We start from the raw sequence: 24,947 nt of genomic DNA on the forward strand, positions 1-24,947 counted from the left end.
TAGCATGTGCTTAGTGGTGCCTGGCCTGTTTATTACATTAATGGGACATATCCTGGTAACCATTAGGTGCTATAAGAAATGGTGTTTGTGTTTCAGTCAATGGCACTCTTCTCCTTCAGTCAATATTGAATTAAAGCCGTGACCTAGAGAGAATGAGCACCCTGTTGCTGGAGGGATCCCTTCACTACTACAGCTCTCTGCCATCCTGCTAACAATGGAATATTGGTACTGTTATGAGCTGGATGAAAACTTGTTATAGGTTGGGTTAAAATCCCTTTGAGGTTGGTAGGTGTGAACTCACCCTTCAAATAACACAGCTGTAAACATAAGCCTTACCTAACACAAAAAGTGTGTGTGAGAGAGTCCTGGCGCTTTTGGTCTAAATAGTGTTTTGGGTAGGTGTACGTGTGTGTGTGAGAGAGAGAGAGAACACGCAGAAATTGAGGACACAAGAACAGAGAGAGGCAAAGGAAAAAAACAAGAAAGCCTAAGAGTAGCCACGGGGAGCATGGTATGACCCTGGAAAAAACTCGAGAGAGCATTTTGGGTCTGTTGGCTAAAGACACTTGGGGTGTAATCCAAGAAACTGCTTCTTGATTCTTTCTGTGTACAGAGACACAGGACTTTGTACATTCTTTGTAAATAAACAAAACTGAATAAAAGAAAATACCAGACTCCATCAATTTCTACTTCCAACTGGCACATCCTCAGGGCCCCAGAATCTGACTTAGCTACTCAGATCAAAAGTGACAACAATACATAAAGCAGATGAGTTCTGCCGCAACTTGCCTGATATGTTCAGTAGCACAGCAGGCATGTCCTGTGCAAAATCCAATAGGCAAGTAATGTTTCTACTGATTAAAGGAGTATTCTATATTCTGCCATCATTTGTCTCACGACAACTCTCTCTGAAAGTTGCTCTGACAAGAAGCACATTTCATCACATAAAAAAGTGACATATATTTTAGCATAGGTATTTAAAATGGCCATTTCATATATCATGAGAAAAAATGGTCTCATATATCTCACTGGGAATCTAGAGCCCACTGTCAGGGACCAAAACTAATATGTCTTTGGTTGTTCATATTGGATTAGAAAAATGAAGAGATAGTGTTAGTGTTTCAACAATGTTTAAGTTCATAATATTAAAAAGTAAGAGCCAGTTCTGATGTTTCTAGGGTAATTTTTCTTCTCTCTCTTTCCTGCTCCAATTGTATCTCATCTTCAGACTGCTTTGCTTTTTTTTTTTCAATTGTCTCTTGTTGATAAGCCTTTTTGACTACTTGCAACAGATTACTCCGGATTTACTGCCACTCTTTTGATTTCCTGTAAAGAAACAGCATGAGCACCGGGAAAATAAAGCAGGGAAAGCAGGGAATCAAAAGAGAGAGAGAAAGAGAGAACACACATAAAGATACACACACAATTCAGGGCTATGACATTTCTCTTTTCGTCACCACCTCTTAAGAGGTCTCAGCATTGAGTTTACTAGAATCACTGCTTTGTGTTCCATAGTAGGGTGTTCCTACACCTATTACCCCTCACTTTCTCCCACAAGCCACTTCTCAGCTGTTAACTTCACACCAGAAGTAAGTGAGGTTCATTCTCCGTGGAACAGCTGAGAGATGTAAAAAGTCTGTGCATACCTGACACCAGTTGACACCACCTGCAGGGTGCTGTCACATTTTTCAGTTGTTAGGCAGGGTTTGAAGATCATTTCTGTTCCTGCTAAAAACTGAACAATAATTGAGAAATGTGCACAGTTTGCAGACCACAGCTGACTCAGGATGAGGAGACACTTCCTCTGAGAGTGGCCTTAGGAAGGAGAGATGGAAGAATCACAGAACAAATGAAATGAGAGCGGAGCAAGCAAGGAAGAAAAGAAGAAGGGAAAATGGCAGAGGGGGCAACACAGAGAAGGAAAAAAACGTTTGGAGGAGGAAACATGAAGGGGGATTCAAAGAATATGGAAGGGAAGAGAAAGAATATGGAAGGATAAAAGATTTAGAGAGGGAAAGGGGGAAAGGAAATGTTAATTAGAGAGAAAGCTGAAAAACTGTAAATTACTGAGGAAAAGAAGCAATTAGACACAGGAGGAAAAACAATGTGAAAGAAGAGAAAGGGAAGAACCAGGGAAGATAAAGTCAGTCATTCTTTATAGTTTATAAAAAGTTTATGCAAAAAAAAACTACACAAAATACATATAAATGTTTGGTTTTATATATCAGGAAATGGAGACATGACTGTTGAGGAGGGATGCTCAGAAAATCTGGTAGTGAAGAGGCAGGTGAACCTGGGAACCCGTTGTTTCAAAATAAAATCTGCTTTGGTTTTTCATGGCTTTTTGCAACATTAATGCTTTTGTGTGTGCAACATTGATACTGTTTTTCTGAAGGCTTTAATGGTTTTGTGTGTGTGTGTGTGTGTGTGTGTGTGTGTGTGTGTGTGTGTGTGTGTGTGTGTGTGTGTGTGTGTGTGTGTGAGAGAGAGAGAGAGAGAGAGAGAGATGCAAAGGTATTTTGGTTCTGGTGGCTTTGGTACATGTTTGTTAGGTATGGTTAAGGCTATGATTTTGTCCTGGAGGTCACGGAATCCGTGACTTCTGCCTGGGTGGCTGGGAGCTGCAGTGTCCCGCTCCCTCCAATAGTGGCAGGGAGCTGTGAGGTACCCCTGCTGCTTGAGGCAGTGGGCCTCCAAGCTGACAGCTGCCATGGGCTGGGCGGGTACCCCACAGCTCCCAGATGCTGCCGGGGACAGAGGGATTCCCGCAGTGCCCCGCCAGCTGTGTTGGCAGGGAGGACCCCCGCAGTTACCCAGCCATCACTGTGGGGCAGAGGGACCCTGGCAGCTCCCCATAGTCGCCATGGGGCAGGGGGACCACCACAGCTCCCCGGCCACTGCCGCAGGGCAGGGGGACCCCGCAGCTCCCCACCACCATGGTGATATGGGAGAGCCCTGCAGCTCCCCACTGTGGTGGTGGCAGGGGGAACCCCACAGCTCCTCCCCACTGCATGGGGCAGGGGGATTCCTGCAGCTCCCCTCTGCTGGGAAGGGAAGGGGGACCCTGGAGCTCTGAGGCTTCATGGGTTCAGTTGCCCAGTCCCTTCCCATTTTATCATGGATATTTTTAGTAACATTCAGAGACAGGTCATGGGCTTCCATTAATTTTTCTTTATTGCCCGTGAGCTGTCTGTGACTTTTACTAAAAATATCCATGACAAAATCTTAGCCTTAGATATGGTATCTTATCAGGATATAGTTTACTGTAGACCCAATATTCCAGGATTGAATTCTATTTGCTGCACAATTTGTGTCAAAGCTAACATTTTCTGCACAATTTATGCGTGATTGTCTTCAAATCTTCTAAAATGTGGAGAATTGCACTGAAATTAATCAATTTCTAAGACAGGGTAATCCCAGACCCCTTTTAATTTAATACTTTTCACATAAATGTTAATGCTGGAGAAATGTAAATATTGTATATGTATATATGGTGGAAGGATTGAAATAGTGTGCTGAATATGTGCTGTTTCACATCTGTCCATAGTCCTTGCCCCAAGTGGGTTTGAATGGCTATTGTGGGAGATGGAGGAAAGAGAATCATAGATGAGACAGTCACAAAGATTCACATACTGTACATAACCTTACTGTACATGACTCTTAGACAGCCAGATGAATGGACAGGAACGAACACATTAAATGAGTGAATGAAAAAAAGATTTGTGCAGGCAGGCAATGTTATGAGATTATTATAATTTTAAAAAAATTAAATGTGGGTGCATAATAAAACACAGTAGGATCCCCAGAGCCATCCATGCCAGGTGAGCCATTGCAAGATCACCACACGGCAAGTAGGAAAAGGAATGGCCCATAACCAAAAATCCAGGTAGGAAGAGGTGGACAGAGTAACAGCATAAAATATTCCAAGAGTGACTTACACTCATTCCAGTTTCTGTGGCTTGGCTGAAGGAGAAAGTTCATGGGGGAGGATCACAAAAACTCTGGTTCAAATCTCTACTTTACTAATACACCTCTACCCCAATATAACGCAACCCCATAAAACAGGAATTCAGATATAACGTGGTAAAGCAGTGCTCCAGGGCTGCGCACTCTGGTGGATCAAAGCAAGTTCGATATAATGCAGTTTCATCTATAACACAGTACGATTTTTTGGTTCCCCAGGACAGCATTATATTGAGGCAGAGGTATATGCAGGATGCGCACACCGCAAATTCAGCCATGGGTTGGGGGAATTCAAGAATGTATTAAATCTGCTCTTAGTGTCTTGCTACCATTTGGCAGGCAAAGACAGCACCACTTATCCACTGAAAATATAGGAGAAAATATTAACGCAGGGAGTTTTACAGGAGTAAAGGCTACGAGACAGCTTATTGTCCAGGTGCCAGATTCTTCCAGAAGGAGGCATTGCTGGGAAGGATGTGGAAGTACAGGGTGTCAGGAAGTTCCCAGTGACTAGATACTCATCTTCACTCTGCACTAGACACTGTATGGCATGATCTAAGCATCCTGACTACGGGGAACTCTTAGGTGTTCCAGTCCTAGCTTGTCCCAGCAGAAATCACCATAGGCCATGGTGTAGAAATCCTGGCTGTAGTGACTCCCCATTACTCAAGGTTCAGCTTTTTCTGTGCACACTCATTGTAGGAAATAGTATAGGAACACAGTTGGTGGGGATGGAGGGGGCAATAAATATTAAAACATTTAATTCATACCTGAAGCCTGCAAATTGTTTTCTGTTTTACACTCTGCTACATTTTCCCTGGAAACACAAAGTTAAGATAAAATCTTGCTCAGTTCTGTCACAAATAGTCACAAGAGGATTACATAATACGTACTGTTATTTTAAACTCTCTCTGCCAGCAGTTGGAACCTATCCTGCTAACTCTGTGTAACAGTGCTGCCCTTGAAATGTAGGTGTGATAGAATATAAAGGAAATTTAGATGCTATGAACTGCACTTATGTAATATGCATCTGAACTATTTAATCCTGTTAATATATGGCTATGGCCTGAAAAGCAACTACATAAAAATCTCCTTCTCACTCCATATATAGGACCAGATTGTCCTTGGTCCTTGCATGGGTGCCTATGTGAATGTCACAGTAAGTTTTCACTTCTCTTCCCCTTGCCTCCATGCATTCAGGAGTGGAAATAATCTGCTCCTTTCCTATATCACATGGGTGCAATAGCCCCAAAGAGGGTAATGGGGCTTTTACACCAGATCACAGAGCTGGCCAAGCAGAGAGAGGAAGCGGGCTACACCTACCTAGGATGGTGCATCTTGTATGATTCCCTCGTGTACTGGGAAGGTACAATCCCTCATATTATTGACACCAGACCACACAATGGCACATTTACAAAGCTACTGTTTTGCTTCTAATCACATCCTAAAGAATAAGGAGTGGGCTAAGTCCAATTGGCAGAAATGCCAGTGGGACGCTACCCCTGCCTTACTAATGAATATGTTATATAAATGTGCCAATGAGCTGCAAACCATTGTATATAAAATTAAAAACTGTCCATTACAATAATATTATTAAAATATTTGATTATTAAAGTGTGTGTTTGTGTGTCTGAATGTAGTGTTACTGAAAAGTGCCAGACTGACATCCTCAGAAACTGAAGTCTTCTGTTCATCCACAGGTGCAGCATGAACAGTGGCAATGCAGTCTTCTCCTTCATTGCTGTGACATTTCATCTAATTCCTGACCTAGAGGGATCATCTCTTGGGGTAAGAGGGAAAGTTAATCTCCCTAACTTTATAAATCCTTGGTCTCTGCAATGAAACTACACTCTTGGGAGCTAATCATGGGGGTTGTTTTATGATCTGAACACCTCGCTTCTAGAAATTGGACAAAGACCCAATTCATTTCAGAGAACCAGACTAAATGTGAGGTTTGCAGCATGCTCATTTGAACATATACATTCAGATAGAGTGATGTGCACAAATCCCTCTACTCCTGCCCCAGGTGATACGTTCTGAATGTTCTGAAGATATGATGCATGTTCATGGCTTTCCATGTATAGTTAGATAGTGCTTTATTCTCTAAAAACAGAGTCTGCTACAGCACCCAGATCTCCTCTATTCTTTATGTGCATTGTATCTGTTTTTGGGTAATTGTATAGTTAATAATGGGGGAAATTTCAAGGGCACAATGTAATGTCAGTGGGAGCTGGGTAGCTAATTATTATTTGTGTGCCTTTGTAAACCTCTCCCAACATTTGTAACTGTCAACACTTAGGTAAAGATAAAGGTAATCAGATTTCACACTTCTGGATGTAAAGCCACCTGCAGGGTAAAGGCAGGGGATGGGAAGAAGATGGAATTTCTCCAATCAACTTCTTGGCATATGGCACAATTAGGCGCAATATGGATGCGTGGAGGGTTGTCTTGCTCTGAACCATAAGTCAGTGGGCACTGCTAGAGGCGGGAAATTAGTTAGACCAGTAGTCTGCTCCAGCACAGAAGGAGGCAGGATCCTGAACTCCATAGGCCAGTATGTAGTTCAGAACACAAGATACTGGACCAACTGGACCCCTGGCTTGATCTAGTATGGCAAATAGTATGGTAAAAAATTTCAAACATGGGTCTCTAAAGTTAGGCACCTAAATTGAAGTGGCCTGATTTTCTGATATTCTGAGCATTTGCAGCTTTTTCTGCAGTCAGGGTAAGCAGTGGGTGCTCAACATCTTTAACAATCAGGTCAGTTTCATTTAGGTCCTAATTATGGATTTATGGATGGGATTTCCAAAAGTGCCTGTATGACTGAGGAGTCCAAGTCTAGATGCTTTTGAAAATCCCTCTCTATATTCCTAAGCAGCTCAACCTAATACAGCAGCAGAAATATCACAGTAATTCTAAAGTGTTGCTGAAAGAATAACCTCCCTAATGACAGGAACATGCCACTTCTCATTCTCTAAAGTTCATCTGTGGAGACCCTCTGTCTTAGCATCAATATATCCCCAGCCACACATACCTGGATTTCTTCCTCTCTGTGCTCTTGCTCTTCTTTACCTTCAGATGATGTTTTCTTTGTTGTTTGGGATCTCTTTTGGTCTCTTTTATTATGGAGCTGCGTGAGGCAACTGCCAGTCCTCTCTTGCTGCTGCCACACTCTTCAGTAGGACCCACTATGTCAGAGATGGTGACTCGCTTGGAGGATGCTCGCTTAGCAACTTCCTCCTTCTCTGATTCTGAGATATCAATAGAATTCAGAGTCTCTAGCTGGGTGTCTCTCTGTAGGGAATAAGGAAGACATCCAACAGATAAGACAGGAATGGGCACAAAGTAAAAGGTCAGGGTGTAGCTGATCAGCACCACTGGGCCTTTGAGTGGAGATCAGAAAATAATATCATATTTATCAATTCTTATTTATATTGAATTTTGTGTTGGTTATGAGTGTCAGACTGCCAGTCCCGAGAAATGGGACTACTTACCCATGGGACCAATACATCAGGGACCATGGCAGTGAAAGCTTCCCCACCCTGGCCATCAGGTACAGCCCCAGTTAAAACCTCTCCAGCACATCATCAATCATCTACAACCTATCCTGGAAAACGATCCCTCACTCTCACAAACCATGGGAGGCAGACCAGACCTCGCTTACAGACAGCCTCCCATCCTGAAGCAAATACTCACCAGCAACTACACACCACACCACAGAAACATTAACCCAGGAACCAATCCCTGTAACAAACCCTGTTGGCTACTCTGTCCCCATATCTACTCTAGCGACACCATAAGAGGACCCAACCACATGAGCCACATCATCAGGGGCTCATTCACCTGTGATATATGCCATCATGTGCCAGCAATGCCCCTTTGCCATGTACATTGGCCAAACTGGACAGTTTCTATGTAAAAGAATAAATGGACATAAATCAGACATCAGGAGTGGTAACATACAAAAGCCAGTAGGAGAACACTTCAATCTGAATATTCTATAACAGGTTTAAAAGTAGCCATACTTCAACAAAAAAACTTCAAAAACAGACTTCAAAGAGAAACTGCAGAGCTACAATTCATTTGCAAATTTAACACCATTAATTTGGGCTTGAATAGAGACTGGGAGTGGCTGGCTCACTACAAAAGCAATTTTTCCTCTCTTGATATTGATACTTCTCCATCAATTATGGGGAGTGGACCACATCCACCCTGATTGAATTGGCCCTGTCAGCACTGGTTCTCCAATTGTAAGGTAACTCCCTTCTCTTCATGTGTCAGTATATTTTTGCCTGCATCTGTAATTTTCACTCCATGCATCTGGAGAAGTGAGTTTTTTACCCACGAAAGCTTACGCTCAAATAAATCTCTTAGTCTTTAAGGTGCCACTGGAATCCTCATTGTTTTTGTGGATACAGACTAACACGGCTACCCCCTTGATACTTCCCCACCCTTTGCCACTGACTATTGACCAATGTGGAAGACCTGGTCCAATACCCTGCCACTTGACAGGGTCACACTCTGAAAAAGTTATTAAAATAGAAATAGATAAAGATAACTCATGTCGATAATTGCTTTTAGCTTCACCTGGAAGTTTCCTTTTCTTTGACTTGTCAGATTGGCATATCTACTCTCCAGCTGGTGAGTAAGTGCTCCTCAGTGCCATTTTCCCTCACCTGGACAAGTACCAGCAACTACCAGACTCATACCTCTCCAGCACCTCTTAAATGCAACCAAGTGGTTCTACACTTGTGCACGAGGCTTGCTGGGTGGCTGCGCCAGAGTCTGGACTATGGGGGTGTGAATTGTAGAAAGCACCAGTTGCTCTAACTCCCCTGTGTGGATCCTTCTGGTGTGCCCTAAATGTTCCTTAGTGCCCTAAATGTTTCTTAGTGCACATTAATGTAGTCCTGTTTGAAAGAGGACTGCATTAATGCACACTAGAGTCTACATGGTGAATTAGAGTGCAGCACCCTGGAACACTGTATAAATCACCCCCCCAAAGTGTGGACTGACTTTGGGGTCATGAAGACAAGCCTGAAGATTCACGGGAAATCCACAGACCAGATCCGGCCCATGGGTCGTACATTTGATACCTCTGAAACCTCTTCAGGGCATGAGTGAGAAGTTCATTCTCCATGGGATAATGGAAGTCAGTGCTGACCAAAATTAACCTTTGAGCACTGTTTAGTGACCTACATTGCAAGTTTTCTTTTTCCTTTCTTCATCCCATCTATATCCAACAATCATTACCCTGGGTTTTCCTCTGGCTTTGCTCTTATCTGGGAGTAGATAGCAGGCATTTGTCCGATGGCTAAAGGTTTAAGGGGTCTGGCTACTTCTCAAGGAGATGATATAAAAGTCACAACTGCAATTGCAAACTATCCCAATGCAAAGGAAGTATAGGAAGAATAGTAAGAGGCCAATATGGCTCTATCAGGAGCTCTTTAATGACATAGAAATCCAAAAGGATTTCTATAAAAAGAGGGAACATGGACAAATTGCTAAGGACTACAAGAATAGCACAGGCATGTGTAGATACAATCAAAAAGCGTAAGACACTGTGATAATGTGTGTACCCACATAGATTCCAAATGGGTTAATGTGGGCCTGAGAGGCCAGTTAAGTTATCTGGCTGCACCTTGAGGGAGAGCCAAGCCTAATGGATCATGAAGCCCAGATGGGCAGCAGGAGCAGGCTGGTTAGTATAAAGAGAGGAAGTTTGTAGCAAAAGGGGTCTGACTGGAGAAGCACTTATAAAAGTAGAGATAAAACTATTAGAGCTAACTTTTTGGGCAAAGGTAAGAGGGAATCATGAAAATGGTAGTACACAACAGATTTATGGGATTGCTGGGAGTTTAGTAGACAAAATGATACTGATTGCCACAGACTTCCTCATAATATCAGGATTAAAAATGGGTAAAGGAGATATGTAAAAAAGAGAAATTGAGAGAACAAAACATTTTTAGTCAGGGAAAATCAGCTTATAGCTGATCACTTACTCTTCCGTATGTGGATTTGGAATTGTATGAAAAAAACAACAACAAATGAAGGACAAAAACCACACATTATGACCAATGATGTTTATGAATGAAAGAATGAATGAAAAATAGGGCCAGCTTTGCCAAGTCTATAGAGATAGATCTAAAGATGACAGCAAAGGTAGAGTAGGAACAGCCTTTTGTGCTCCTAGTATTAGAATCCAAAACCCAAAAAGGCTCTGGAATTTCTGATGGCTGAACTAGTGGGGATAATGTTGGCACTAATCTAGATAAGAGATTTCTGACCAGCTGAAGCTGTAATTTTATATGATTCGTTGTCAGACATAATGACAATCAGAACAGGGACTTTGGAAAGCAGAAATGACACAAGAAGTGAAATAACATTCTTATCTATAGAAATAACTCAAATAGATATCTGTGTAACAGTAGCATGGATTCCAGTGCATATCGGAATACCTGGAAATTAGTTGGCTGACAAAGCAGCAAAACATCCTCTAAAAAATGAGGAGGTGGATATTAAGATGTCCTTAAGTACACAAGAATTTAGAAGCGTGGTCACGAAGGAGCCTGCAAAGGAAGGGCAAGAACTATAGCCCAAGGAAACAAAAGGATGAAGTTCTATGATGTAGGACCAAAAATCAAAGATAATACTACATTCCATTGACATGACAGAAAAAGTGAAGTAGCCATTTTTAGAGTGTTAGCAGGGCATTATGCCTTAAATGAAAAGTTAAACTTATTAAAAAGACATAAAGATGGGCTGTGTAATGTGTGCAAAACTTAAGAAACTGTTGATCATGTCCTATGTCACTGCGGGCAATATCCTATGGAAAGAAAGTTTTTTTATGAAAAATTGAGTTGGCTTGGAATTAAAGATTTTTCCCTAAAGGGACTAGTGAGAATGTCCGGGAAATAGATTAATGCAAAAAAAGCCTTACTGCATTTCCTTAAGGATACTAGACTGAGTGAAAGGAGAAAACCTGACCTCTGAGGAAAAGTAAAACAAACTGGGCATGTTTAGTCCTGAGAAAAGGAGACTAAGAGGGGAGACCTGATAACAGTCTTCAAATATGTTAAAGGCTGTTATAAAGAGGACTGTGATAAATTTTCCTCCATATCCACTGAAGATAGGATAAGAAGTAATGGGCTTAATCTGTAGCAAGGGAGATTTAGGTAGATATTAGGAAAACTTTCTAATTGTAGTTAAGCTTTGGCATAGTCTTCCAAGGGAGGTTGTGGAACAGGCTGGACAAAAGCCAGTCACTTGTGTGCATGTCTCTCTCATCTTCTCATGGCCCTCCTGCCAGGCTGAAGTAAGGGCTTGCATGGGAGGGGCAAAAAAAGAGAGATGTGGAGGTGCCTATGCCGAAAGTCTCTGCTGCTTGCATGGAGCTTTGGGTAACACCTTTCAAAAGTCTGTTCAGGATCAGCAGCTATCCTGGTCTCCTTGCTAAGTGTGGACCAAGAGCAGTGTTTCCACCAATTTTGCTGATGAAAGCCCAGTGTATGAATATATTGTCTTCAGCTTCTCTACCAAGAGCCCTCCGTCCCTCCCACTCCTGCTCCCTCTCTGTCTCTCAGTTGTAGCAAGTGGAGACCTCTGACCTTTCTAGCTCTCCACTAATACATCAACCAAGAGTTGGAACACCCAGCCCCCTCCCAACATGCCAACTGTCTAATGCACCTCACCCATCAGCTACCATGTGTCATGTGAAGAACTCAGCTATGTTATGCCTCTTCTGCTCTGCCCTTTGCCCCCACATCACAGGGGAAATTCAGAAGGGAAGCGCCACTAAAGGCTACAGCAACTCATTCCCCAAAATATCAGGAAAATGAAATCCAGGAGAATGGTGTCAGGTACCCCACTTCTTGACATTCAAATAACCAAGCAGAGCTGCACTACTGGGTGCCACCTGGCTGCCACCACCCTCAGATTCTGTAGGGAGCTTATGACAGGCCAGTTATTTTTATATAAACTCCTTATAAACATAATTGTAACTCCTTTGAATTCTTGTCTATTGCACAAGCTTTGACTTGTGCAATAATAAGGAATGGTGGAACAAGCATGTGAATTTTTTTACGAACCACTGCCAAAGACTCACCCTGTCTGACTGGTTCCTTGTGCCTTGCATTCTCTCAGCTTGCTGCCCATTAAAATTCTCAAACACTACATTGACTTGAGTATTGTTGTACTGGTCTTGGGGAAGTTTCAAGAGAGAAATGAGCCGCAACCATTGACGGAAGAGGAGGCACTGCTTGCCTGGTGGGGCACAGAGCTCCAGGTAGAAGGAGCGGCCACTTGCCAGCTTCAGCTTGAGGCGACGCTTCTCAGCATTGTGAACAGTGATCTCCACAAACTTCAAGGGGAAGAACCTATAAGAAAACACAGGTGTGAGACCAGCTAGAGTCTCTGCTTACAGAAGGCACTATATCCAGTGTGTGATTCAGAAAATGGGCTGCAGGGGGAGTAGTCTGAAGGGAAATGCATGCAGACTCTTCTCAAAGAAGGCATTGTGTCTGTCTTCTCTGCGGGCACTTCCCGACTGCAGGGGAGAAGTCTGTTGGGAATAGGGTGACCAGACAGCAAATGTGAAAAATCGGGACTGGGGTGGGGGGTAATAGGAACCTATATAAGAAAAAGACCCAAAATTCGGGACTGTCTCTATAAAATCAGGACATCCGGTCACCCTAGTTGGGAAAAGCATGGTGAGTGTACCCGGAGACTCTCTTTTCAGATGCCACTATGCCCTTTGTGGGAGAGGTGCTCTGCAATAGCTCACAGCACCTATGACATTAAAGCCTGATTTTTTAGAAAGGGCACAGTATATTGACTAGGACACTACTATTAACCTCTATTCTTTCTGAAAAGTGCCCTTAAGACTTTAATTTCCAGATATGACAATTCCTATGTTCCTATGATCAATCAGTAGTCTGTGTATTCACTATTATATCCTATCCCATCCTTTATATGTCCTAACATTTTGTTTGAGTTCTTGATTGCTACTTCACATTGAACAGAGATTTTATTGCGCTGGTCACAATGATGTATAGATCATTTTTCGAAGTGGTTAACAATTAATATATAATCTAGCAATTTTTGAGAGTAGTTCAAATTATTCCTTCCAACAATGATTTTCATCTGTCATCAGATTGCCCATTTAGCTCCTCTCATTAGGTTCCTCTGGAGTTTCTCACAGTGTTCTCTGGTTTTAACTAACCCAAATTATTTTGTGTCATCTGCAAATTTTGCCACTTTACTGTTCACTCTTTTACAGATAATCAATAAATATATTAAACAACCCTCGTCCGAGTATGAAAACTTAGAGCACCCCAATATTAGCCTTTGGTGATGTTGAAAGTTGATTAATTTATTCCTATGTTGTTTTTTGCATTTCTTCCTGTTTCAAAAGCAAGATAATAATTCACCTTCTGCTCCATAACTATTTAGCTTCTTGTGAGAAAATTTGGTAGAGGCTTTCTGAAGTCCAAATACATTCTATCAACCAGTTATCCTTTATCCACTATTCTTCTGACATGCTCAAAAAATCTGAACAGTTTAGAGAAGCATGATCATGTGTTTAATAATTCTATTTTTCATTATTGTTTCAACCAGTTTTCCTAGTACTAAAGTTACAGCATCCCTTAATTACCACCCATAGGGCCTTTATTGAACACATAGCAACAACATTTGTTACCCTCTGGTCTTTTGGTATGGTTACTGATTTTAATGAGAGATTGTATATTTTATCAGCTCAACCACTTAATTCCTATAGATTCCGCAGTCAGAAACTATCATTGTGATCATCTAGTCTTACCTCCTATATAACACAGGCCATAGAACTTCTCAAAAAATAATTCCTAGAGCATTTCTTTTAGAAAAACATCCAGTCTTGATTTAAAAATTGCCAGTGAAGGAGAATCCATATGACCCATGGAAATTGTTCCAATGGTTAACTACTACCACTGATAAAAATTTGTGCCTTATTTCCAATATCAATTTGTCTAGCTTCAACTTCCAATCCTTGGACTGTGTTATACCTATCTCTGCTTGATTGAAGAACTCATGATTAAATATTTGTTCCCCATGTAGATACTTATACATAGCAATCAAATCACCACTTAATCTTCTGATTGTTAAGATAAATAGATTGAGCTCTGAGAGTCTTTCACTATATGGCATGTTTTCTAATCCTTTAATCATTCTTGTGGCTCTTCTCTGAACCCTTTCCAATTTACCACAACTCTTGGATGTATTCCATCCATTCCTGGTGACCTGTTGCTCTTTATCATTTTGTCCCAACACCTCCTCTATTGACACTTCATTTTTATTACCTGAAAAAAGTATATTTTGAGTAGGTGTCTCCCCAGCATCCTTTACGGTAAAAACTCATGCAAACAACATTAGCTTCTCTGATATGCCCTATTCCCCTTGATTGCTCCCTGGTGACCCAGCAAGTCCACCAATTTTCTTACAGGCTGTCCTGCTTTTAATATTATTAATTATTATTTGTATTCTGGCAGTACCTAGGAGCCTAGACATGGACCAGGAGGCCATTGTGTTAGGCACTGTATAACCACAGAGCAATCTATGTATAAGATGAGAGACAATTTCTTTGATAAACTTACAGATTTACTTAAGTGTTTTTAATGCCTTTGGCTTGGAATGGCCACTGGAGATTGGCCAAAAGATGCATGTTTTAGCTAATGTTTCATCCAAAGGACAGCATTACTAAATGGACACTAGTGGAGAGACACCTGGTTACAAACCTTTGTCCAAAATATGACCAAGACTTACAAAAAGCCTTTGTGGAAAGCGTGCTCTGTGAACTGACCTTCACCCCTTCTTATTGCTAACTTACCTGCTGAGTACTAGCTGCTCCATGCAAGATGGCTGCTTTGAGGCCTTCCAGGGCTTTGACACAGCTTCCTGGGAAGATGTAGGCACTGTGTGTGCTAGCAGCATCACATTGGGCAGTGATAGGCTGGGGCTGGATGCACAGATGCCTACCGTCACACAGTTGGGGCGATTATGAACATAAATTGCTTCACCTCTCCTATTAACCTGCATACAAAAACAAAGTCATTATATTATATCTTGGAGCCATTACATTGATAATACATTACGCAGACCTATTGTGGTACCACTTGCCTGGGACTCTCACAACTCGGGTGATGAGAAGATAAGGGAACATAAAAGATTGAGAGGGGCATGTGTATGAAGAAAGGGAAAGGGAGGAGAAGGAAGTGAGTCAGAATGAAGGGGTTGGAAAGGTGGCATAATCAGCTATTAGTTCTTATGTTGTGCCCATCATTGTGGTATCTGAGTGCCTAGTATCCTTGAGTGGCACAGAGCCATCTCTGCATTACCACTTCTCATGGTCCATGGTGAAAGGGGCATGGCAAGGGTGCTGCAATGCTTTGGTGATCCATTATTATTATTAATAATTATTGTTTATTTGTTGATTTGTATTACTGTAGCACCTAAGCGCTCCAGTCATGCAGCAACACCTCAATGTTCTAAGTGCTGTACAAACAAAACAAAAAGACGGTCTCTGCCCTAATGAATTACAATCTAAGTATAAAGACAAGAGACAACAAATAGAGACAGACGGACCGGCAGGGTAGTACAAGGAATATATGACACAATATTGGTCAGCATGATAGGCAATGGTTTCAGCATGCCAACAGCCATCATGACGGCTGTCAATTTTTTTGTAGGCATTACAACAAAGAAGAGTTTTGATGGAGGATAATGAGGTAGGTTTTTCGATGTTTATGGGGAGCACCTCACAAAGATGGGTGGGCAACATGGGAGAAAATATTAAGCTGTTTGTTTGAAAATATAACCAGAGGGTGATAGAAACTGGTATCATGGGCTGATTGAGGGCAGAAGTCAATGTCTTGATACAAATAAGTGGTGCAAGATAGGGTGGGGATAGATTGTGAAGACAAGCAGCTTATGTTTGATGTGGGAAAGGGAAGGAAGGGGAGGGATGCAAAGAGATGGATGACTTGCTTAAAATGATGGGCTAGGAAAAAGGTCTTTGCAACAGCATTCTGAATGAATATGAGCAGAGCACGACTGCATTTGTCGAGACCAAAGAAAAGGTTGTTGCAGTTACTGAGATGTGAGATAATGAGAGCCTGGGTAGGAGTTTCAGCAGTGCTGATGGATAGGAAAGGCTGTATCTTAGGGGTCTTATGGAGAAAGAATTGGCAAGATTTTGACAGCCTGGATGCAAGGACCTAGAGAAAGAGGGCAGAGTCGAAGGTGACACTTAGGTTATGGGTCTGAGTGACAGGTAGGATGGTGGTGTTTGCCACAGTGATTGAGAAAGGAGGGAGTGGGAAAGGTTTTTGGTGGGGGAGATTAGGAGGTCTGTTTTTGCCATGTTGCTCTTGAGTTGACAGTTAGATATTTATGAGGAGATACCGGAGACACAGGCCAAGATTTGCTAGAATGATCACTTAGGAGCTGTTGCAATTGGGTGCAACCTTAAGGCTGCTCTAAGTTGCACAAGGGGTTGAATCAGCACCCAGTTATTCCGAGAATAAGGGTGTGGAAGAGAGAAAAGGGCTCAAAAAGCCACCTTTGCTCTCCCCTCCAGATGAGCTGCGTGCAGCACTAGCATAGCTGGGTATCTGGCCCAGTGTATATGAGGGGAGAGTAGGCTAAGTGTGTATGAGAAGGGGAATATACACATGTTGGCGTGAGACAGAGAATGAGAATAGTGGAAAAGAACAAAGGAGTGGGCAGCAACCACACTTGGGAATAAAAATGGAAATTCTCTATGTAAGTTATGTCAAACCATCAGTGCCAAACAATTTCATTTAACTGATGTTTACCTGGACAAAGTTGCTCTCAAACATGGGAGCAGATGTGAAGGGGGCATATTCTCCTTTGCTAAGAACTCTCTGAAGATCTCCCATAATGGAGATCTGGCTTCTGGAGGCTGCACACACACTGAAGCTCCTAAAAGAGAAGTAGCTTCTAATGTTATCTACGCAAAAAACAGGAAAAAATTAGTAAGTTAAGAGCGGCTGTTCCAGAAAAACACAAATAATCAACTGATGGGGAAATAGCAGAAGATAGAAAAACCTGTGTCTGTTCTATTTCCTATCACAGGCTGCATCAGGTTATTTGAGAGCAAAAACCCACAAAAATATGCACATCCCTTCAAGGTATGACCTTTCAAAGGCACTCCAGAAGCTGGACAGGATTTGACGATGGAGAGGGGATCAGCTTGTGGAGCTGATCAGACACAGGGGCGGGCATATAGGCAAGAAAAAAGGAACTATTTTTACAAAGTAACATCTTGCCAAAACCCACCTTCAGTGCCTTTGTTGTTCCGTTTCTCTTACACGACCTACTCTGTTGTCTTCATGCTTTCCTCCTCTTCATCATCAAATCTCACATAGCATAATTCTATGAATAAATATAGATAGTTCATATATGAAACTTGCACAAATACAGTTGAAACACAAACTAGATCACGTGCTATGCTGTATTTCAGATTGTTCCCCTTGCTTATAATTAAGTGAAGAATCTTAATATAATGGTAGGATTGATCAAAATACTTTTAGGGTGATGAGGATAACAACATTTTACCCTTTCATGTGAGCATACCAATGTATCTTGCAAATAATGGGTTAAATCATTGGGTCTGCTCAGCACAGCTCAAGAGGGATGGGGGAAAGATGACTTGCCTAGACTATCATAGCTTTGTGCCCCCTGTTCATGTTGCTTCCAGGTGCTGGTCTGGTCTTGAGATGCAATTTAGTACTGCTCTAAATTGAGTCAGTTGTCTAAAACTCAAAAGGGATATTCCAGCAGTCAGGAATCCTTGGGGCAAAGGAACACCCCAACCATGTCTAGTAACCTGTGGACATGCCTCCTGTGCTTGGAGTGGGAAGAGGGTGTCCTCTACCAGCTGGCTAAACTGACTTAAGGCACAAACAGAAGATGGAGCAACATAAAGTGGTCCCGCTTCAGGAGAGGCTAATAATTAATTGAACTTCATAAACACAGCCCCCTTCCCTCACCATGTTAGGTAGGTAAACATCATTATTCCCATTTATGCTTGTGAATACAGAAGTTAAATATCAGGAGATAAGTTAAATGACTTTTCCAAGGCCACATAAGTCAGTGGCAAGGCCATGAAGAGAATCAAGATGTCTTGTCTCTCCTTTTTTAAATACTGGGTACATTCCCTAAGTAGACTCCTACTTCTAGGAATTCATACCTCGTTTTACTGAAACGAGTCCATTTCTTACATGGAGGAGTCTACCGAAGAAAGAACAAGATACAAATGCTCTAGCTTGTTCTGAAGAGCTCTCTAGAAGTCTGCTGCACTAGGAACCCATGACTGGCATATTCAAGTAGATTTTTGAATAGCAAGTTCCCTCTCTTGAATTTCCTTAAACAGTGATGATATGTCAATGCCTACAGGTGAGGCAGCAAATCATGTCATAATAGGAAGGCAGAGTCGGGCAGGGGCTGCTGACATCATAATCCACTGGTATGGCCTGTGTGCTCTCAGAGGACACTGAGACCAATTAAATTGCTTGACTAAATCAGGGAAGTGTGTGGGTGATATGAATTTATCTAGTCCAGACATGTTGCATGTAAATAGGCTACTCTATATTAGGGATTTTTGCAGACGCATAGCTCCCCCAGTGCAAATCCATAGTGATGAGCTGCACCAATATAAAATGGGGCTTGCACTGGTGAAACTGAGGTAAGCCACATTGAGTGTAAACTCCATACTACATTGGTAAACTGCATTTGCACTGAGGGAACTAGACTGATGCAACACCCCTGGGTATGAAAGTGGAAATTTTTTTTGACAAAACTTGTCTGTCAAAAAAATGTTTTGTCAAAATCAAAACCTCTCACTGTAACCCAATTAATATTTCATTATTTATACAAAGTGGAATAGTTTCAATAGGAGACACCGAGAGAGACTGACTCTATAGCCGAGTGGCAAGGGCACCCATCTGGGCCATGGTCAGCCCCAGTGAATGTCCTAACCCTCATGTTAATTGCTATTCTGGTCTCACTCTCTTTCTCTCTGTCTAGTTTTTTCACAAACAATTTTAAAAGGTCTAATTTTTGTTTAATTGCCGGGGGGGGGGGAGGGAAAACCAAAACTACATTTTGAAACCTCTAATTCTTTGCATATCAGAATTGTTGTTTTCTAGCCTGACCTAGTCATCAGCCCTTAGGAAACTCTAACTAGTATGAACACAACAGTGCATTTCCTCAGGAACACAGGCTGCCATGAGCACATCAAACCTGTCCTTCGCTCTCTACTCTGGCTCCCTATAAAATATTGAGTCAAATCAATTGAACTTGGCCAGTGAGGTACAAGTTTCAAAGGGTCCATTATGGAAAACACTCTGCCAGCTCCCCACTTTCTCTTATGTGACCTCAGGTGCCACTGCACACACACAGACAGAGGGTCTGTCTGATAAGTAGATCAGAACCAACACCTTAAATTTTACCAGTAACTAACAGCTAGCCAATGGAGACCCAAAAGCAGTGATATCACATGCACCAGAAATGCACCCAAACAAATAAGCTGCCAAATTCTGCACCAGCTTCAATTTGCTTTACTATAATTGAGTACCACTGTGCTTACCCCCTTGGAATGCACCAATTTTTCACCAAATGGCTATAAAAGCTATATTCCCAGGGGGCTCCCACCAGCCCTTACCATGAAACTGCCTGCGCCAGGAGCTCATCCACAAACATGGAATGTACAGAAGAAGAAAAGTGTGAACGTTTTCTTTCATGTGCCCATTTTGCGTAGACTACCACCTTACTGGAATGCTGGCAGTTCAGAGTAATGTAACAGCAGCTCATATCACTAGGCTGCCAGTGAACAATCCAAATGGCTGTAACCGTGCAATAAGAAGTCGGTATTAAGAGAATATCAATGATACCAATGTAGCATAGCTGTAAAGAGGGCCTTTCTGCACAGAGCAAAACTGATCCTCAGCTGATGTAAATTAGTGTTGTTCCACTGACTGAAAATTTGGCGTAATGCATTTCAGAGTAAGAGAAGGTTCCCAAATACTAGGGTCTTGCCAAGCTTTGATAGTCTCCCATGATTTCAATCTCCACTTCAGCAGATGATATTCCTCTGTTCCTTCAGGGTGGTTATAGTCTGGGTCAGCAATAAGTAGCTGCCAGTGTGGACAAGATTTCAACTCCACTCCATCAGTGCCTTCTGAGTGGTGAGGTAATAATACCTCAGTAGAATGCTGGAGTCAACAAGGATGTGGGGACTTATTTACCATTTTTCTGGCATCCTCTTCTACCTTTTGGGCAGGACAAGTAGGAGTTTTGCACAGATTTCTCATATCTCCCATAAGACAAGTCAGAAATTTTCTTCTAAGGAAACATCCAGGCCAAGAGGCCTGCTCCAAGGTAACTGTGGGGAAAAGTAGGAGACCCTGTAACCCTAAGGAGAAGGAAACTGTCAAATGTATTTCTGAATGATCCATTATTTTCATACTCATCCTTCAAAAGACAGTACAAGTACACATTAATATTTGGACATTTTCCTATGCCCTCAAAAGTGATGGCCCAGGCCATCAAAAGTTTTTGGGTTGGTCTAGCCACACAAGGAAGCTCTAAATCCATTTAAATTGGCAATTAAGATAGGTTTCTGGCTGTTTTGGGTCATCAGAGTAACGTGAAGCAGCTAGAGCATACCAGTGAGTCTGGCTGTTTAATTCTATACATGAAGCAGGTATCTCCAATTTTTTAGAAAAATATTAGATTGAGATTTTTTAAAGGAGACTTAGTGATAGGCACTCTTATTAACTCTTTTAGGCTCTTTAGAAAAATCGCAGCCTTGATAAATAATATTTTAAATAGAATTAAGTCCTTAAGTAAAGGATAAGTTTTGGTTTCAGGGGCAATTGACTACAGATGGGCATGTCCGTTTTAAACACTATATTGTGTAATGCTGCTTAGAGCAGGCTACACACACAGTGCTTAAAACACTGGTAGCTGATGGTACCTTGTCTACGCTAGCATTTTCACTTTTGGTACCACCAGTAGAACCAGTGGTAGCAATGGTGGGCAATTTTAGTGGTGTAAATTTAATGTAGATGAGGTCTTGGACGGGCCAGGATCAGTGTGACTGGACTTTAAATCCTCCAATTGTACTCCAACTATCCAGAAGAATTGAAAGCCCATTCTGTTTTGTGATAGTTATTTCATCTCCTTGTATGTATTAAAATTTGTAAAGCTGTGATATGCAGTTCACTTCACACCTTTATGAAGCATTACTCCCTCAACTCTGGAGCTAGATCAGATGTGCCAGTTTGGGTAGGGGGCAGTCTTTCAATCTCTCTTCAGAGACCAGCTCTGCTCTCATTTACACAGGTATAAATCCAAAGTACTTTCATAGATTTCAATAGAATTAGTACAGAAATACACAGATGCTCCTGAGAAGAGAATTTGGTCTTTAATATTTCTCACCCACCCTCTTAGAACAGCAACACCTACTTAGCCTTCTGCTATGGAGATCTGTGCTGTTGTAGTAGGTGCCCATGTGCCAAACCACTCAGTCTTCTTCAGCCTTTGCCTACCCCATCTCGACCCTGGTCCTCAGTATCTATGGACTTCATCATAAAGATACCCTACTCCCACAGTTGCACTGTCATCCTTGTTGCTGTCAACCTCCTCACTAAGGTGGCACACTTTATTTCCATTCACTCCCTCCCAGCTGTCCAGGAAAACAGTCCACCTTTTTTTAGATCATATTTTTGAGCGCCATGAACTGCCAACGGGAGTCATCTCAGATCAAGGTTCACAATTCACTTCCTGTTATTGGCACAAACTCTGCAAACTCTTAGAAATTAAATTTCTTACCTCCTCAGCCTATCACCCACAGACTAACAGGTAGACAAAACAAGTGAACCAGGTCCTTGAGCAACTCCTCTATTGCTTTCTCAGTTATTGTCAAGGCGACCGGGTTGTCCTCCTGCCATATGCAGAGTTTGCATATAATAGCTCCACTCATGCATCCATCCAACATAGGTCTTTCTATGCAAACTACAGTTTCCACTATAAACTTAATTCAGCTGCACCTCCAGACTCCCAAGTCCCTTCCACAGTAGATCTAGTTGCCTACCTTCACTGGGTCCAACGAGAGCTTAACGAACACTTTGAAGTCATCAAGAATATATTTAAACATCATGCTGACCAAAAACGCCAGGCCACACTGACCCTGTTTGTTGGAGATAAGGTTTGGTTGTCCTTCAAACAGCTAAAATCCACCTGTCCCTCAGCAAAATTGGATCATCAGTATCTACGCCCATTTAAGAAAGCAGAACCAATTAACCCTGCAGCATTTAGGCTCCAGTTGCTAGATGGTTCACCCAGTTTTCCATCTATCTCTTCTGAAATCCAACATGGAGAATCCCTTTCCTGTTCACTCCACTCCACTCCACCACCACCTTTGGTAGCTATTCAAGGCCAACAGGAGTATGAGGTCTAGGAAATTCTAGAGGCCAAGTGGCAAACACTATTATCTGTTGGACTGTGTGTGCTATGGATCAGAAGCACAGTCATGAGAGCTGGTAGAAAATGTTCATACTCCAGAACTCATACATGCGTTCCTTCAGAAATACCTCCTGAAGTTAGGTCCTCTGGCACCCTAGCAGGCACCCTTGAAGGAGGATTACTTTTAATACTCAACCATGGCCACCAGAAATTCTGCAGCTCTAGGTCTTAAGTTTTGAAATGGCTGGCAATTGGCATCTTTAACACCTTGAGTCTGGGCTGGCTCTCTGGGGTATAAAGGCACCTTCTTCCATACAACAGACCATCCTTCAAATAAAATCTTGAGTGGGGCAGAATGTTAGGAGCATCTAGAGTCTGATAGTTCTTAGTAGCTTGGAGGTCTTGGGGAAGCAGGGAATGGAAGAGGGGTATCAGATTACTGTTTGCTGTCCCTTGAAGAAACTTGATGGGTGTATAATGGTACCAAAGGGAGCTGTGTCTTACTCAGCATATTAATCCTTGCAGGACAGAGCATCTGCCTTCCTATTCTGTGATCCAGGGCAGTAGGTTTCAACAAAATTGAATCTTGCAAAGAAAAATGACCAGCAGCTGTATCACTAGTTAAAGTTATGAGCAGTTCGAAGATATTCCAGATTTTTGTGGTCAGTAAGGATATGGACCAGGAACCAAGCTCCTTCTGGAAGGTGTCTCCATTCTTCAAAATCTGCCTTTATGGCAAGTAACTCTTTGCTCTAGATACCATAACTCTTCTGAGCAGGGGTTGGGGGCACAGGGATGGAATTAGTTATGTGAGCCAGTATGTTGTGTCAGAATGGCTCAGACGACAAAGTTCAAAGGATTTGCCTCAATGGCGAAGGGCTGGGCAGGATCCAAGTACACAAGAATGGGAGCTGAGGTAAAAGATCTTTTTAGCTGATCAAATGTGAAGTGTGCTTCTGGCAACCAGATGAAATGAACTCCCTTTCAGAGAAACACAGTTATTGAGGCAACTAGGTGAGAGAATCCTTTGATAAAATGCCTGTAGAAATTGGCAATCAAAGAAACTACTGAATGCCTCTTATGTCCTTCAGGGCATTCCATCCAGAGATGGCAAATACTTTCCATGGATCCATTGTTACTCCTTCAGGGAAAATGGTATACCCGAGGAACTTGACTGTGTCTTTGTCATACTCACATTTCTCCAGTTTGGAGTACAGATGGTTTTGGTGGAGTCTGTTAAGCATGTGGAACACATGTTGATCATGCAATGCCTGGTTTTCAGAAAAAGCAAGAATGTCATCCAAATAAATAACCACAAACTGGTCCGATATGTCCCAAAAATATTATTGATGAAATTTTGAAACGTTGCCAGAGTGCTACACAACCTAAAAGGCATGACTAACTCTTCAAAATGTCCATATTGGGTGTAGAACAGTCTTCCATTCATCACCTTCTCTGATTCAGACCAGGTTGTAGGCCCCATGTAGGTCTGACTTAGTAAAAAAACTTGGCTGAGTAGAGTGTCCCAAAGTAGCAAGGGGTAGCAGTTTCAGACTGTCACCTTGTTCAGAGCTCGACAGCCAACACAAGGGTATAAGAAGCCATCCTTCTTTGCCGCAAAGAAGATTGGAGCCAGTAGTGATGTGTGTGTGTGGGCAAATTAACCCCCTTCTCTAAGGTGTCATGGAGGTACTCCCAGAGCACCTATATGTGGCCAACAGGAATCTTGGCTGTGGGTTGCAAGTCAATTGGACAATCATAATTATGATGGGGTGGCAGAGCATCTGCCCTCTTTTTATCAAAGACATCGCAGTAATCCAGAATTTTCACTGGGATTCCTGAAGCTACCAAGAGAGTTGCAGGGATGGCGGCAGTCCCCTTCAGTTTACCTCCTTTGGTCTCTGAATTCTCAGGTAGCTGGCAAAGATTGCAGGGGGTTTCTGGTCCAGTACATGTGTTTGGGATGCAAAATTGATGGTGGAGTCTTGATGTCAAGTGTACTGTGCCTGGCCCCCAGTGGATGCACGGTTTGGGTGATGAGCCAAGGAATGCAGAAGATGATGGAAGAGTGAGGTGCATGGATCAGACTGAACTGTAAAATATTCCAGTGATGTTGGAGCATTGTAACCATCAAGGGTGCTGTTTGATGAGTAACCAGGCCAGAGGAGAGAAGGGATCCGTCAATAGACTCCATCAAATTGGGGATGCTTTCCTGCTGAGCTGTAATGTTGTGAACTTGGACAAAGTTCAAGTCCATGAAATTGTTGGAAGCCCCTGAGCCCGTGCATGCCCTCAGCTTGAGCTCTGTTATGGTAGCATGTTGTAGCCAAAGGGGGAGTTGGAGGGTATTGGCATGGCATTCGTCTATAGTCAGGATGCTGGTAGACAAGGAGCGATTCAAGGTCCTGATGTGAGGGAGAGAACACAGGCTCAGCCCAGACCTCCCTTTATTGGAGCTGAGG

The 24,947-nt window shown here is 42.3% G+C and overlaps 1 protein-coding gene across 1 annotated transcript; it reads right to left on the bottom strand.

Moving 5' to 3' along the window:
- Positions 1-1,279: 1,279 nt before the first annotated feature.
- On the bottom strand, positions 1,280-16,895 carry FAM71D (family with sequence similarity 71 member D). Its single transcript, XM_030562816.1, has 6 exons — positions 16,812-16,895; positions 14,825-15,027; positions 12,068-12,338; positions 6,998-7,257; positions 4,734-4,780; positions 1,280-1,326 (listed from the first exon to the last, which is right to left on the bottom strand). The coding sequence occupies exons 1-6, from the start codon at positions 16,893-16,895 to the stop codon at positions 1,280-1,282; spliced, it is 912 nt and encodes a 303-aa protein (XP_030418676.1).
- Positions 16,896-24,947: the final 8,052 nt, after the last annotated feature.

The sequence above is a fragment of the Gopherus evgoodei genome, chromosome 4 (assembly GCF_007399415.2).
Source record: "Gopherus evgoodei ecotype Sinaloan lineage chromosome 4, rGopEvg1_v1.p, whole genome shotgun sequence".
NCBI classification, from domain to species: domain Eukaryota; kingdom Metazoa; phylum Chordata; order Testudines; family Testudinidae; genus Gopherus; species Gopherus evgoodei.